The sequence below is a fragment of the Chaetodon auriga genome, chromosome 3 (assembly GCF_051107435.1).
Source record: "Chaetodon auriga isolate fChaAug3 chromosome 3, fChaAug3.hap1, whole genome shotgun sequence".
Lineage (NCBI taxonomy): Eukaryota > Metazoa > Chordata > Actinopteri > Chaetodontiformes > Chaetodontidae > Chaetodon > Chaetodon auriga.
In genome coordinates, this window is record NC_135076.1 from 2,209,604 (window position 1) to 2,226,463 (window position 16,860).

At 41.0% G+C, this 16,860-nt stretch overlaps 1 protein-coding gene across 19 annotated transcripts in view; it reads right to left on the bottom strand.

Moving 5' to 3' along the window:
• The window catches only part of eps15l1a (epidermal growth factor receptor pathway substrate 15-like 1a), a 52,342-nt gene that overhangs the window by 30,331 nt on the left and 5,151 nt on the right, over nt 1-16,860 (bottom strand). For all 19 annotated transcript variants that reach the window (XM_076722935.1, XM_076722945.1, XM_076722923.1 and 16 more), the window contains exons 4-12: nt 9,997-10,044; nt 9,757-9,852; nt 8,285-8,353; nt 6,863-6,988; nt 6,170-6,229; nt 5,019-5,261; nt 4,180-4,337; nt 3,366-3,522; nt 709-771 (exon numbers count right to left, since the gene is read on the bottom strand). In XM_076722935.1, the coding sequence (XP_076579050.1) occupies nt 709-771; nt 3,366-3,522; nt 4,180-4,337; nt 5,019-5,261; nt 6,170-6,229; nt 6,863-6,988; nt 8,285-8,353; nt 9,757-9,852; nt 9,997-10,044 (1,020 nt within the window). The remainder of the gene's footprint in view (nt 1-708; nt 772-3,365; nt 3,523-4,179; nt 4,338-5,018; nt 5,262-6,169; nt 6,230-6,862; nt 6,989-8,284; nt 8,354-9,756; nt 9,853-9,996; nt 10,045-16,860) is intronic.

The window sequence follows — 16,860 nt, forward strand, 5'->3', positions numbered from 1 at the left end:
CTAATTTTCAGTATTGTGCCCACCAGCATTTGTTGGTGACACTAGTCCAAGAATGTGGAGACATTTCTTGATTGATAGATAAATAAATAAATAAATAAATAAACATGCTGTTCCTATATTAAACAGGACTACTGGTTGCACTTATCAAAAGTACACAGGCTGCTCTTGATTTGATTGAACTTTTTTCTACCAGAGCCACAAACAATGTTATCATAATATTGTAGTCACTGTGTCAAAATACAAATTTTAAAAGAAACTAAAGGTGCCAGCTAAACGTGATCTTGAATCTTCCCTTGATCACCAGACAGTGTGAAAAAATGTCATCGTACTATACTTGAATGGAGAGAAAAATCTTGCAAATGCTTTCCAGTAATCAGCCTGAACAGCCAGCCACTGCAAGCATTTCTAGGTTAATACAGTGTAGGTCCATGTTACCTACCCACAACTTGAACATTCTAGCCTGAGAGAGGAGGAAGAGGGGAAAGGTAGAAAGATCAGCAGAAAAACACAACTAGGAGCAGAGAGAGCTGTGGGCAGTAAATGTCTTTGATTTCTTTAACTTACCTGTCCTTAATTTGGCCTTTTTCATGGTAACATTTTCAAGCCCTCTCTCACCAAATAAGCAGATTTGGCATATTGGGAAATTGTTACAGCTCAAGAACAGAATATATGGCAGAGCAGAGGAGAGAAGGAGAATTACTGACTCACCCGTCTCATCTCGGATAGAGCAGCCATCTCTGATCCCACTGGGGTCATGTAGCCTGACATACTCTGCAGCCACATAAATGAATGGTTACTGACAGTGATACTCAAAAAGCACAACAGGTACAACACTATTCCAGAGCTAGAAAGAGCAACTTTATAAAACATTTTGAAAAGCTTGCTGGCGGTTTCTTCTTTTTCTGTGTTCTAATATGCTTTAAAGTAAAGGTAACAGTCATTCAATCATACTGACAACATGGAAAAAGCTAAACTATCATTTGTTTGGAGCCCTGCATGGTCAAAGGGTAACTGCAGAAATTTTGCATATTGCTGTATTCATGCAGCTATTTGCTATTGAGGGAGAGAATTAAGACCACCTCCCATCATATGTAATGAATCACTTTTATGAAATAACATTAACCCTCTACAGAGTATTTTATACAGAAAGTATACTGTGACTACTGTTTAAGCCATCATTACAAGTGATCATAAAGGCATAGTAATATTCACAAAGATCAAAAAATGTGGCATAAAACAGCAGATATGTTGATATGAATGATGTGAGGGTGTCTTGAGGGTGACTGTTGGTACTGTGGGAACGAGAACAGCTGAACCAAACTTGAGATATTGTTGAGCAGTAGAAAGAGTGCTTTGAGGAAAAGAGGAACCCAAACAACATGTGGAGGAGGCAGACTTTAAAGACTCAGGGGAAGCCTCAACCATATCCCTGGCAGAGGTCTCTGAGGGAGTCAACAAGCTCAGGTGTAGGTGAGATTCGTCCAGAGGTGCTGAAGGCTCTAGACATTGTTGGCTGACACAACACTGAACAATGCCTGTGGAATGGGAGACAGGGGTGGTGGTTCCTATTTTGAAAAACGGAGACCGGGGATCTGCTCCAAACATCAGGGTACCGTGCTGCTCGGTTTCCCCAGGAAAGTTTGGGACTGCAGAGCCTCAAATCCAGGAGGAGCAATGCGGATTCCTTCCTGGTCATGGAGCAGTGGACCAGCTCTTAACCCTTGCTAATCAAACCCTCAATCATTGCCAACGAAGTGAGGGCAAAATGGAGGACGAGGTTTGACGGGGGGGATTGGTGCCGCGTAAGTAGTAATTCAGGTATTGTACTGGACTGTTTTGGTGAAGAAAGGGCTGAGTCAGAAGGGAAAGCTTGCAGTTTACCAGCTGATCTGGGTTCCAACCCTCACCTATTAGGACTGCCAAACTGGCCAAAAATGATGTTCGAATATTCATTCTAAAGAAACACACAAGTTTGAACCATTCAAATATCTATTTTTGTACAGTATGGATCCATACAGAGATAGACCGGTTTGTTTAAGAGTAAAATCTGTTTTGTTTCACCAGAAACAGCCACTCTAGCTGGAGCCACCAGACTCCATTCACAGAAACAGTAATTTTGTCATTGTAAAATACACTTCATTCAAAACTGACGAAATCAGAATAAATTTCACCAAAACCCTCTTCTTTTCACTGTTCCAACACTTACCACCAACTCTGGTTTGGTTAAAATAAATTCTTTCAAGTTCATTAAATCGGGAGAGGCACGAGAGAGAGGGAGGACATCAGAAAAGCAGTGAAAACAGCTTGTGGAGCCAGAACATTTTCACATCTAACTGTAGAACTATTTTCACCAGATATTATGACAGCAGAGACCTAAATATGTCGAACTTCAGAGATTTTATACTCCATGGTGCTGCTGCTGCTTTTTTTCTCCACATCAAACACTAATTTTGAATGGTATTGAAATTGAAAGAGTCAGTGAAACTAAGTTTTTGGGGGTGATTACTGATCACAAACTGTGTTGGAAGCCACACATAGAATACATTAAACGTAAATTATCTAAATCAGTGGCTGTTCTTCATAAAGTAAAGGATTTACTAAATAAGAAATGTCTGCATATATTGTACTCTTCTCTTGTGTTGCCTTATATGTCATACTGTGTTGAAGTTTGGGGAAATGCATATAAAATAAATATGGACCCAATTAATAAACTACAGAAAAAAGCAATTAGAATAATAAATAAAGTTGGATACCGAGAATCAACTAAACAATTATTTATAGGATCTGTTACTTTAAAATTCTTTGATATTGTATATTTAAAGACATTGGAAGTGCTTTTCCGTGTGGTGAATAACAGCCTTCCTGTTTGTATTCAGACTTTTTTTAAAAGAAGAGAAGGAAACTATAATTTAAGAGGTTTGTTTATGTTTGAAACATGTAAAGTGAGGACTAATATAAAATACCGGTGTGTTTCAGTTTTGGGTGTCAAATTGTGGAATGGACTCAATGATGAATTGAAGCTATGCAGTTCTCTGTTAATGTTCAAGAAAACCTTAAAATGTAAAATAATTGATGCTTATAATGCAAGTTGATGAACTGTAACACAAATTGAGTTTCCATGACAGGGTGGCTGGGCTCACAACGATGGCAGTGAGTTACCATTTGAGTTGCTGTCCTGATCCTCTGGAGCAATTAGTTTCAGCATCTTGCCAAGGACACTTTAACATGTGGACAGGAGGAAGTGTGAACTGAACCACCTACGCTGTGCTTGGTGGATGACCCACTCTAACTCCTGAGCCCATGAGATACACAAGTATCTCACTCAGCTCTAGTAAACATGCACGGTTTTCGTGTGTGGGACCTACTGGTACAGGAGTGCCTCTCTCAGAGGGGGGGATCATGTCAGCAGTCAGAGCCTGTGGAGGGTCAATGCCCTTACTGACTTTCTGCTGGATGAGATGCATGGCGAGGGCAAACTGCTCCCTGGTCAGCTTACCTATCTGCCTTGTGTCTGCCAAAGCCCTGCAGGGAAGAGCAGACAATGAACAGAGACACAATTATACTGACCACATCGTTGAGCAGAACAGGACTAACAAAAGTCAGGAGAACAAACTGCTGAGGAAGGGCTTCCACTGTCAAAATATCAAGCCAATAACTTCAAACTGTTGCTTATTTTACAACCTACTATTTATACCGATTTCTTCCATTTATCAGATAAGACATTAACATTATAGTCAGATCAGTCTCAGTGTGAATGAATACACACAGAAGGCTTCACAAATGCATTTTGGGATTAATAATATGTATGCATTGAATAATGGCCAGAAAAGTATTTTTTTGCAGAATATTATAAGGGTTATAAGGGTATAAGGGTTATGGCCAAAAACGTGTTTTGCGAGGGAACAGTAACCTGAACATAAAACAGAATCAGTTTGTTCCTGAGTCCAAGTGGATGTTTGTGCCAAATTTGAAGATTTGAAGAAATTCCTTCAAGGCATTACTGAGATACTGCTTTCAGAAGAAGAAGACAGACAGCTGAAGGAATGTTGGTATGTAGGGACAGAAGGACAACCTGAAAACACTATGCCTCTGGCCACGGCTGTCGCCGGCAGATGCCTAATAGAAAACATATTAACTGTCAAGTATGAAGCATGAGTGGGAGGTTAGCTGAGTCCCTACCATATATGGGCAAGGAGATTCTGAGAAAGTCCAGACTGCATGAAGATCTCCTTTACTTCATGTCCACTGACAAAACCATCCAGATCAGCATCAGTCTTCAGGAAGATGTCGTCATAGCGACCACGATCTGACACTGGAACCACCCAGGTCATCGAATGCTGAGACAGAGAGATGCATATCTTGTAACTTTCTGGATTTTTGACTCAGAACAAGTCTTGATAAATCCATTTCACACTGGTGTTCTTCACAGGAGCATACTTTGCTTTTTGCACTTCTAAAGAGATCTATTCTTAATCAGTATCAGTATCTCATTTTTTTTCAGGAGATTATTTTCCAGAATGAAAAATGAGGATCACACCCCAGAGTAATGAACCTTAATGAAAGTCCTACAGAGCTCTCACTCTTTAGGAAATCATTTGCCAGGATCTTTTCAAGAACTGTAAAACATTTTTTTACTTTGGAAGTCACAAAGACAAAGGAGTTCTACAGTAAACCACATCTATCAGTGTCTTATTATAGCAGGAGGCAACTGAAAGAAAACCAATTTAAAAAAACAAATCTACTGAGCCTTATCAATAATGACTAATCAAGCATCATATTAATAGGTAGATGTTTGTACTAGTTTAGTTACTGGCCTATATTTCACTGTGTGTGTAGTATATGTTACCTATCCAGACTTGAGTCTGTGTGTGTGTGTGTGTGTGTGTGTGTGTGTGCGTGTGTGTGTGTGCGTGTGTGTGTGTGTGTGTGTGTGTGTGTATTTGGGTCTATAGTGTGTATGACCTTCCAAACTTGAGTGTCTGTGTGTTTATTAATGTAGTGTTTACAGTGTATGTTACCTGTCCAGACTTGAGTGTGTGTTTGGGCGACAGGCTGCCTGTGCTGTTGAGTGAGTTCATGCTGCCGTGGGAGGGTGTGGAGCGCAGTGAGTCTTTTGGTGGTGGAGGGCTTGCAGGCAGGCCAGGCACAGAGCTGGTGACTGAGCCCAGACTCTTCTTTCTCTTAGACGGAGGGATGAGGGCAGAAGGGAGGAGTGCAGGGACAGGCTCCTTCTCCAGGGCTCGGTATACCAGGTGCATGGCCTGAGGGACCACATCTTGCTATTAATACATACTTATGCTACCAAGAGCACTGACAGGAGGAAGGTGAGGATCTCAACCACCAAGTGAGGAACGAGTTCCTCACACATCAAGGAAGAGAATCCATTGCGCTGGTGGAAGGCTAACAAGAATACATTTCCCACTTTGGCCTCCTCTCTGCAGCACAATAACATAGCTTCCATGAGCTGAGAGCCTCAGCCTGGAGAATGTGGACAAGCTAACATTTTTGCATTGCAATGCAAAGTTCCTTGTGAGTAAGTGTGTTCCTACACAACCATTCCTCCACAGTCCAGTTCTACCTCCATGGCCTGCTGTTGAAGCAAAGCCTGTTAAAACTTGCTTTGTGTTTGATCATTTGCTTTGCTATTATTTAAACGGTTCAGCTGCTTTAAACTGAAGACTTCAACAGGTGTTCATGAGAAAAATGTTAAGTGCTATGTGCACTTTACGTAAAACTATTTTTTGTACTCTTGATGTAATATGTATTCGCGCTTATATTTGCAAGTTGTTTGAAAGAGTTCAAGAAGAACTAAGTGACTCAGAGCGTGGATGATTGTTGGTGCCAGACGGGGTGGTTTGAGAATTTCATAAAGTGCTGATCTCCTGGGATTTTCACACACAACAATCTCTAGAGTTTAACGAGAATGGGGCAGACAAAAGGGAAAAAAACACCTAGCAAGGGCCAGTTCTGTGTACAAATACACCTTGTTAATTAGAAAGGTCAATAAGGTCAGTGTACTCAAATGGCCTCCACAGTCACTAGACCTCAGTGCAATAGACCACCTCTGGGATGTGGTGAAACACCACTTGGTGTAACATGTGCGTGTTACACTGAAAAAAGTGCTATAGAGAATCAAAACTATATATATTAACATAAAGATTACACTCACCACTGCAAACTCATCTCTGTCCAGATGGCCATCTTTGTCTATGTCACTCAAGTCCCAAACCTGACAGGAGGAAAAAAAAACATGATGAGGCAATTCAGCATAATTCAAAGAGTAACTATTACAACTATTACAGATTCTATTTCAGAAATCCACTGAGGAAGAAAATATGTTCCTTGACAATTCATTGCTCAACACCTAACTTGTAAACAGTTCTACAAGCCATCATGACATTAATGCTACTACATATTTGTGGGGAAACACAACACATTCAAAGGCAGAATGAGTAGGATTTGTTGGTTAAGGATTGTAATCCCAAGACTTTAAATTGGCCCCTCTTCCACAGATCAAAGACCACCAATGAACACACAACACCACTAAAAGCACACACTGTAGCTTCCTTGTGGATGCGTGCTTACGATCAGGCAATCTGGATGTGCATGCTGTTATTGACTGAGGTCACACACCCACTACCCAAAGGTTGACGCCCAGAAATGTCCAAACCACAGTAACAAAAAGAAAATACAGGCAGACGGGACAGTCTCTGTAGTTTCAGATACCGCCACACACATCTAGAGGGTGGAGAGGGATTTTTTGAGTTTTTCCAAAAAAAAAAAAAAAAAATCCTACTCATAATGTCTTTAAGTTCTGACTTGAATAATCTTCAATCATGCAACCAACATTTGAAGTCAATACCTTCCCAAGGACATCCAGAGGTAGCTTAGAGTTGATTAGGACTGGTTTGACCTTCTCTCCTGACAGCAGGCCATTAACTGGGGCTAAACTTTCAAAAATCCCATCAAATTTACTCTTCTCCTCGGGCTACAAAGGAAAACACACACTAGTTATCTAAAAAGCCTTATCAGTAGCTGTTACGCTGGGATCAGACGACACAATATTTTTGTATTTGACGATGATCAATTCAGATCTAACAATCAAACTGCCATAAACTCTTGCCATGTCCTGGTCAGGTGACTGGCAAGACTACACCAATGACCCCAACTGATCACAGCACGTCTTATTTCACGTTCGTGCACAAGGTTAGTTCATGGTGACAGAAGCATTGTGTGCGATACTGGCAGTCTTGTGTACCAAAAAACAAAAGAAAGAAAAAACGGATGTGGTTGCACTATAACAACGGAAGCAAATGCAAGAAGCAGCGTAAACTTTGGCTCATTTGGTCATTATTTATTCATCTACTGGGCAGCATCCAGATAACAATTAGGACAAGTACAATGAGTTTCACATAGAGTCATTTTATTTCCATAGTTATTTATTCTACAAGGAGCAGGCTTGGCTGTATCAAACAGGCTACTTTAACATCAGATCTGGAGTTAGTAGCTCGATAACTATATGCTACTGGAGTAATGACAAGCACATTCCTGCAATTAGGACCAGGGATAATGTTGTGACAGCACAGCAGCTACTCGTCTGGCTGATGAAGTGCTTCCACTATTTCTTGCCAACATTTGTCTTTTTTGACTCGGTCATGGTACTCCCTGGAGGAAACGTCAAACAGGCAGGGGTACTGTTGCCACAGCTCAAGAAACCACCTGACAGCAGGAACCTCAGCATCCCTCCTCCTCCTCCTCTTTGTCATGGTTACCTGACTGCGCTCTGGAGGGAGTAGCTGATTGGGAAAAGGTCAAGAACATGTCGTGGGAGATGTCACACTAGGCCTGTCAAGACAAAAATATTTCCAACATCGGAGGCTTTTCATCAGGGTGTCATGGGGCATCCCAGACGCTGCACGACAGGTCATTTAGCACATCACACTACACGGATATAGAGGCCCGTTGTCACTCGGGATGTGGCACGACGCTGGTAAATCGACAAATCGGACTAGATTGGTGTAGTCTGATCCCAGCAAGAGACTGACTGAGCCTGACTGCCTTTTGACTACGCTCATGCTTATTCATATTCACAAACAGAATGATTTACTACAGAGAGCTAAAACAAAGCTGGGCAGATGCGAAAATCAATATTTGAGTCATAACATTTGATGCAGTGAACAGAAATTTGTAAAAAAAAAAAAATTGTTTGTGTTTGTGTGTGTGTGTGTGTGTGTGTGTGTGTGTGTGTGTGTGTGTGTGTGTGTGTGTGTGTGTTTAAACACACCCTGACAGCCCAGTGTAATTCTCCAGAGGCAGAAGCTGCGCTGCTTAGAGATGGACTGCTGGTGTCCTTCTGAAATCAGACAAACAAAGATGGCTGTCATAGCAAGGTCACATGATCCATTCACTGGATTAAAGTCACATCTTCTGTGATAGTGAGCTTCTGATACAATGTTGAGTAAAAATAACATAAACATGAACTTGACAGAAATTGTTTATTTCCAGGATGAGTGATGAGTATAGTGATTGTAATGCAGTGACTCTACATTCATTTAGGAGTGACAGGCCGCCATTCCTAAATCCTAGCCGCCGCTCCTTCAAATTTCTTTCTTTTTTTTTTTTTTTAATTGTTGCAAATACACCACCACCGCATGTCTCCACCTTCACAGCACAGTCTAACGTTAATTACTCTCGAGAGCCCGGCCTTGAAAGTGACATCACGTCAAGCACCCAGGCACCAGGTCAGAGAGTCAGAGGAGTGTCGTCTTGGAAAATAGGGCAGCGACTTACCGGAGAAAAGGTAGACTTATTAGCTTAAGATAACTCATAATAGATTTTACAAGTTAAATAGACATTTGCAAAATATTGATGGCCAGCTAACGTTAAGTAACATATCAGTAGCTTAAGTTAATTGAGCCCGGTGCCAACTCAGTGTCGCTAATGTGAGTAAACTAATTGATAGCATAAAGCTAATATCTACACACCATGATGTAACTGCTGACTGCATTTTCAGATGAGCTTATTCAAATATTTCTCTGAGAAAGACAGCTGATGAAGATGATGCTAGTCAGGTATCATTAGCCTTTTACTGACTCATAAATGATGATGGTTAGGTAAAAAATTGTGTCCACACTTGTAATCAGATGTGATGTGAGTGTAAATTATCTAACGTTAATGTTTTATGTAATCTTATAACACAAGTAACATTAGACAGGGAGGAGCAGTGGAACAAAGTGAAGGAGAGCAGAGTACAGCAGGGGGAGAGCCGAGTGAAGGAGCAGGAGAGCAAAGTGATGGTGCAGCCTCTGAGCCTTAGAGCTATTCTATTAAAAACCCAGAATAATTAATTGTTCTGAGCCTGGGTGCAAACTTTGCCACTGATTCTACAGCCCCATCAAGAAATTATTATTTATTGTTTTTATTTTTATTTATTTAATTTTATTGTTTTATTGTTTTATTTTGTATTTTTACATTCAGCCTTTAAAAAGCAATTTTCAACTGGCCATTCCATAAATAGGTTGTAAAAGTAAAATCTGCAGTCAAGTGTCATTTGTTTATGCTGCCACGGCTCCCCGGAGAGCCTGCACCCGCTGCTGAAAAAAATCCTAGAGGAAACACTGTAATGTATTGTAAAAATGTCGAAAGGTTTTGATCTTAATCTCATATAAAGGTCAATATTTTGGAAAAAAAAAAAAAAGGTTTGTTTTTGTACAAAGATGATGAGGATTTATGCTTTAAGGTTGACGTCATACTCACAAACTTGGGGGGAGGTACTGTGAGGTTGAGGCTGGACAGACTGACTTCCTGACCACTCTGAGCACAGGCCACCAGCCGCAGAGCTACGTAAAACCCCTGAGAGAGGAAACAGCGCGTTACCCATCAAGCCTTTCTCAATCTCTAATCCTCGATCTGAAATCATTAAAATTTGCACCTCTCTATGTAAAATATATTCAGCACATCATCAAAGCACTAGATGAGAAGAGATTTTTTCCCGACCTGTTTGTCCAGATAGCCTTTGCCATCAGGATCTGCCAAATCCCAGATCTGAAACAAAAGACACAAACACACAGCATTAAAGACACAGTGAAACAAAAACATACATTTCCCCAAGTTCTAATCTTGTGTCCCTGTGTTAATTGCTCATTTATCTCTGATGCAGTGCTAAATGTGTCAAAAAATCATATTTGATTTGATTGATCATATTTATATCAAACTTTATGTCTTTTCTTTTCCGGTAAAAGATAATATTTTTGATGTCTCATCTTGAACTTGGGGACAATTTCATTAATTGACTCAATCAATCAATTGGGGTGACAGGTGAGGGCCAACTCCACCCATCACGTAAAACACCACTTAATCATTAGAGAGTGTGTGTTTGAATTTCTGCCGGTAAACAAAGAATGCAGTGTTCATGTAACCTTTATACTCCTCCTCCTCCTGGTCCAACAATGCATGTGAGGGAGGTGTCTGTGGAGTAGGGCCAAATGATATGCAAAAAAAACTGTACTGCAATTAATGTGACATATTGTGATTGTGATATGAGTCCTCATTTTAGTAACAACAGTTCATGTTTGCATTTTGTCAGCGGAAGCGTCAGCCCTTATAAGTCGGCCCTTGTTGTGTAAAGATCTTCGAGTCAACTTGCAGGGATACAGGTAACCACCACTATTACACTACTCCCGCTGCCTTCCTGCGCACACACACCATGTGCTACCACTATATCCTGGTCAGGCATGCGAAAAAAAAACACATTGGGCATAAAATTGAATTGAACTGAACTGAAAGGCAACGCAATCCTGAGAACCATAACTCACTTAAAAAAAACCTCAGCTTTTTCTTTTGGCCTATGGAATTGCCACTCTGCTGTAAACAAAACAGAATTTATCCGAGCACTTGTAACTCCATATCAAATTAGGGTTCTAGCCCTTCAGCTGGCTCTTTTTACTCCCACACACCTTGTCCTGATGGACGTGGAGGTGGTAGTTTCCAAAAACTGGAAATTCACCAAGCTTACTCCTCTAAGCAATAACTCTTCCTTTGAATATCATGCAGTCATGGTTACTGCTCCCATATATTTTTGTCTTATATCGTCCACCTGGGCTACTGGGGAACTTATAGCTAGGGCTGGGCGATAAAAAGATAACGATATGTCTTGCGATAGACACGTAATCAATATCAATAAAAAAGGCATTCGATAAAACATTCGATAATTTTTTTCTTCATCGGAAGAAACCAGAATTTGCGAAGCAAGGTTGATTGCATGAACAAAGGCACTCGCTCTCTGGTAACCTAGCAACTTAGGGAGAAATCACTGATAACTGGGAGTGACACGCTAACAGCCAGTCATGCAACAGTATCAAGTTCGGTTGCGCCATTGCTTTGTCTCGTGTTTGATTCTTCGCGAGGAGTGAGATGACAAATAAAAAGTGAGCGCTGCAGTGTGCGAAGAAATTGACGATAAAACAGGGAAAGTCAGCTCGCCAGTATGGCAGTTTTTTGGATTTTGTAAGTCGGACCGTAGTCAGACCAATGTGGTCTGTAAAGTATGCAAGACCGTCGTCCCCACCAAGACTGGTTGATACCACAAACTTGTTTTATCACCTTAGCCGCGATCACCCTTCGGAGCGCAGCCGTATTTGCCAACGTCCAACAACATCTGCTACCGCAGCACCACCGCACAAGCAGCAGACCTCCATGCAGAGGTGCTCTGCTTCAGTGCCTTATGACAAATCATCTAAAAGGCACAACGACATAACGGAGGCAGTGGTATCATATAGCTAAAGACATGCTTCCGCTGAGCACTGTGGAGAAGCCAGGTTATAAAAATCTCTTACACCTGCTTGACCTCAATGTTATACCTGGCCGAAAGTACTTTTCTAAGACTGCCATTTGTTTTCTGTGTTACAGATATAAAGTCTACCTCAGTTTATTTTAATTTCTCCTATGTTTATAAAACACTGCACATATTTTAAAACACTTTATTCACCAGAAGATTAATCAACTTGTGAACGTCCTGGCACTAAACCTGCAGAAAAAAAGTTGTCAGGTTTCTCTATGCTTGCATTTTTACACGTAGCACTATTTTGTTACGATTTATTAAGCATTTGTTACGTATTCTTTATTTTTGCACCTTAATGTTAAGATATAATTGTTGAGTGTCCATTGTGATTTTAGACTTTTATTGACATTTATTATGTGAGCGTTTTCCATGGTTGTGTTGACATTTCCTTTCCTTTCTGCCTTGATAGCTGAGGGTATTAAATCAGAGGAAGGTTAACTTTAAAATGTTTAGATTTAATGTATTTATCTCCTGGTCCTTAATTTAAATAGGTCATAAAAATACCAATAATTATCAATATCAACCGATATAAAACACTTATATCGTGATACAGTTTTCAGCCATATCGCCCAGCCCTACTTATAGCTGAACTGGACATGCTACTCTCAGCCATTCCTGAAGATGGCACTCCACTGATTGGCATGGGTGACATGAATATCCATCTTAACAAACCCCATGCGGTCGACTTCTTTTCTCTGCTGTCCTCATTTGACCTCAAACAGGTCTCCACCGACGCCAAACCAAAAAAAATGCAATACTCTCAATTTAATTGTGATTTGAAACTGCTGCACGGCTAAGCTAAATGTCACCCCCTTACATGTATCAGACCACTTCTTTATTCAATTCTCTGTATCTTTACCAGAGCATCCTCAATCTCCTGCGCAAATGGTCTCCTTCAGACAAAACCTCCAGTCCCTCACACCAGCTCAGCTCTCCAATGAGGTCTCGGCAACCATACCTCCTCACAATTCTCCTCACTCCCTGTGAATGAGGCAACAGACATACTCTGATCCTCGCTAGCTGCCTCTCAAAACAATCTATGCCCACTCTCATCCAAACTTGCTCATAAAACCCCCACCGGTCCATGACTCACCAGTGTTATCAGAGAGCAACTGGCAGTGCTCAGAGCAGCTGAGAGAAAATGGAAAAAAACCAGAGATCCCTCTGACCTCAGGGACTATCGGACTCTCCTGTCTGCATTCTCCTCCCATCTAAAAAGTGCCAAGTCCACTTATTATCAGGAGAAAATCAGTAGCACCAAAGAAGCTCTGGAACTATTTTCTGCTTTTAACTCACTACTCAACCCTCCACCACCTCCACCCTCAACTTTGCTCACAGCCAATCACATTGCATCCTTCTTTACTGATAAGGTTTCGACCATCAGCAACCAGTTCTCTGAGCCTGACCAACTCAGTAGGATACCACCAGCTAACAGAGCCTCACTCTCATCATTTTCCCATGTCACAGAGGAGCAAGTCTCCAACCTTCTGCTCAACTCTTGCCCCACTACCTGTCCACTGGACCCTATACCCTCCAACCTCTTGCAGGCCATCTCGCCCACACTTATCCTTCCTGTCACCCACATGATCAACTTCTCACGTACAACCGGTGTGTTCCCCACTGCTTTTTAACAAGCCCGAGTTACCCCACTGCTAAAGAAACCTATACTCAACCCATCTCAGGTTGAAAATTACAGGTCGGTGTCACTCCTCACTTTCCATTCCGAGACTTGAACGCACGGTTTTTAATCAAGTCCCTGAATTCCTCTCTGAGAACAACCCGCATGATCCCAGCCAATACCATTTCAAACACAGACACTCTACAGAGTCTGCGCTCTTATCTGTAGTGGAAACACTACGATCAGCTAGAGCTACTGGTTAGTCCTCTGTTCTACTACTGCTCTACCTATCAGCTGCCTTTGGCACAGTTAACCACCAAATCCTCCTCTCCACACTCACTGAGCTCGGCTTCTCAGGATCTGCTCTCCACTGGTTTGAGTCCTACCTCTCAGGGAGATCCTTTGCAGTGTCTTGGAGGGGAGAAGTTTCTAAATTCCACTGTTTGTCCACAGGGGTACCTCAAATGTCAGTGCTTGGATCCCTTCTGTTTTTAATATACACCACCGCATTTGGTGCAGTCATCCATTCACATGGCTTCTCATACCATTTATATGCTGACGATACCCAGCTCCTCCTTTTGTTCCCGCCAGACGACCCCACAGTCTCGGCACGGATATCCACATGCCTCGCCAATAGCTTGGCATGGATGAATGAACGCCACTTTCAGCTTAACCTGTCAAAGACTGAGCTCCTTGTCATCTCGGCCAGTCCCTCTATACAAGAAAAGACTGTAGGATGATAGGAGTCGGTCTTTTTGACAACTACAATCGCGCCCTGTGCTGTTCAAACATAAGCAATACAATTTTCAACAAGGAGAGGTAGTGAATAACCCTGTAGCATCATAGCAGATAGCTTCACAGTCCCATGACAGCATTGAGCCATAATTCTATCCCGATATTGTGAGATTGAATATATCGTCCCATCCCTAATACTGACTATACAGTTTAAATCTGAAAAATGTTTCTGTTCGCTTATTAGTGATTTACACAACTAAACCTAGGATCCAAAAAACAGATTCAAATGACTGGCCATAACCAGTGCCTGTGAGCAAACATTACTTCATAAAACTGAAAAGACAGTACAGGAGTCATCTTTTGGAATCTTCTGCCTCCCAGCACCAGCAACACAGCAAGAGCTGCTGTTCCCTGCTGAACATTAGCCAAGGGAAATCCTTTTTCAGCTTTATATTGATACACTGTCCCTCTTGTTTTTAAGATATACTTTATTTATCCCAGCACACACATGCTACGGGGGGGAGACTGCACACACACATGCTTTAGTGAAATTATTTTCTCCACATTTGACCCATCCTGGAAAGCTCTTCCTCTGCAGCAGAACAGGAGCAGTGGGCTGCCAGCTGACAGTGGCGCCTGGGGACCCAGTTCCTTTCATCACCATTTGTCAGGTGGTGATCTTTTTTTTGCACTTATCTGTCTTTTTGTCTCTTATCATAATAAGTTATACATATTTCAAGCTAACATAAAGCTAACAGGCTGTCCCAATACTAAGTTAAGCTAACTTGTGTCAGGTAAAAAAAAAAAGATGAACATTTTTATTAAAAATATGTATCAGGAAGGTGCTGGAATTGACCATCTTCCATGCAAAACATGCATACCCTATGTCATTTATTTTTACTTTATTTTATCAAAATGTTTAACTGTTACACCACAACTCTGCGCATCCTCGCTGGTACACTGGATATATGTAGTTTTGTACATAATATGTGACTTAAAATGGAAATAAGTAAAATATGAGTATTAAATTAAATATAAATTAAGTACAAATACAATACAAATACAATAAAAGCACAACTGTGAAGCCTGTCAGAAATTTACTTCATCTTTTCGTGTAAGTGGTTGTTATAATGATGTCACTGTTAGTTTAAGTCATCTTCACTTATTTCCAAAATTATGAGCAAAATTATATCATGGAAGCCAGTTTAAATACAGTAAGACAAAATAATATACCTAGAAACTAATTACATAGTGTAAGTTCCTAAACATTGTGTTATAGAACTCTGACTGTACTTACTCTACATAAATTAAAGCATTTTGAAATGAAAACACACATTTTTAATTTAACCAAGTATCCTGCAATCATACAAACATGTCTGGCATTTGCAACAAACCAAAGTGCTTGAAAATTGGTAGAAAATTCAATTCCAAGACCTCCTGCCTTCTGTGGACTCTCTGCAGCTGAGGACATGACCTTTTAACTCACTTGGTGAGGTACTTACATTGGAGTCCAATTTTCCAAGATTTATCAATTTTTCTTTAATTTACAGATTCGACAGAAAACCCAATGGCAGTATGCAAAACACACACACCTGATCAGTTTGATTCATGTACCTGTAATGTTTGAACTGACAAACACATTAGATTTGCTCAAAAAAGCTGATGAGACTAAAAGCCAATTAACGGGAAAAAATAAAAAATAACAAACATCAGAGTAAATTACAGTGACTCCTGCATCATGGCTGTTCTCTGAAAGGTACCATGTTTAGTTTTTGACAACCACTGGTGTTGTACAGCAATGTGTGTATCTTGTAATCCATAGCATCACAAGAGCATAGGGGTAATGTGATACCCTTTGACTGCAGAGGCAGGAATGAATATTTACTAAGCAATAACCCTCACTAAGAGGAAGAAATGAGCTACAGAAAGACACAAGGACTGAAACCCAACAATGCAGCAGAATCGCAACAAGTAGTGGATCAAAAGAAAATCTACTATTTTGATAAGCAATTTATCATTAAACTTTTGAAGAAGTTCAGTATTTCTCTTCATCTTACATTGTAGTGACTAATATTTTGGGATTTTGGACTGTTAGTCGGACAAAAAAAGACATTTGATGATGATGATGTTGTGCCCTTGGATAATGTGATGCATTTAACACTGTTGTGTCATTATATAAGCAAAACAATCAATCTATTAATCCAAAAAAAGTCAGCAGCTGATGGTCAACAACAATTGAACAATGGTCAATGGAAACCAAAATCATCAACGCACTGAGGGCAGGATTCAAAATCACACTGAAAATCTAAGTAAAAAGTTGAAATCACAGGCTGATCCAACTTGCATGAATTTCATCACAGCAACTCTTAATGTGACTCAGTGGTGTGTATGGCCCCCGTGTGCCTGTACGCACTACCAACAACGTCTGGGCATGCTCCTCATGAGTCGACGGATGGTATCCTGGGGGACCCCCTCCCAGACCTGGATCAGTCTGGACAGTCTGTGGAGGTACTTGGCGGCATTGGATGCACCAATACATAACATCCCATAGGTGCTCAATTGGATTTAGGTCAGGGGAACATGAAGGCCAGTCAATGGCATCAATGCCTTCTCATCCAGGAATTCCCTACACACTCTGGCCACATGAGGCCGGGCATTGTCCTGCACC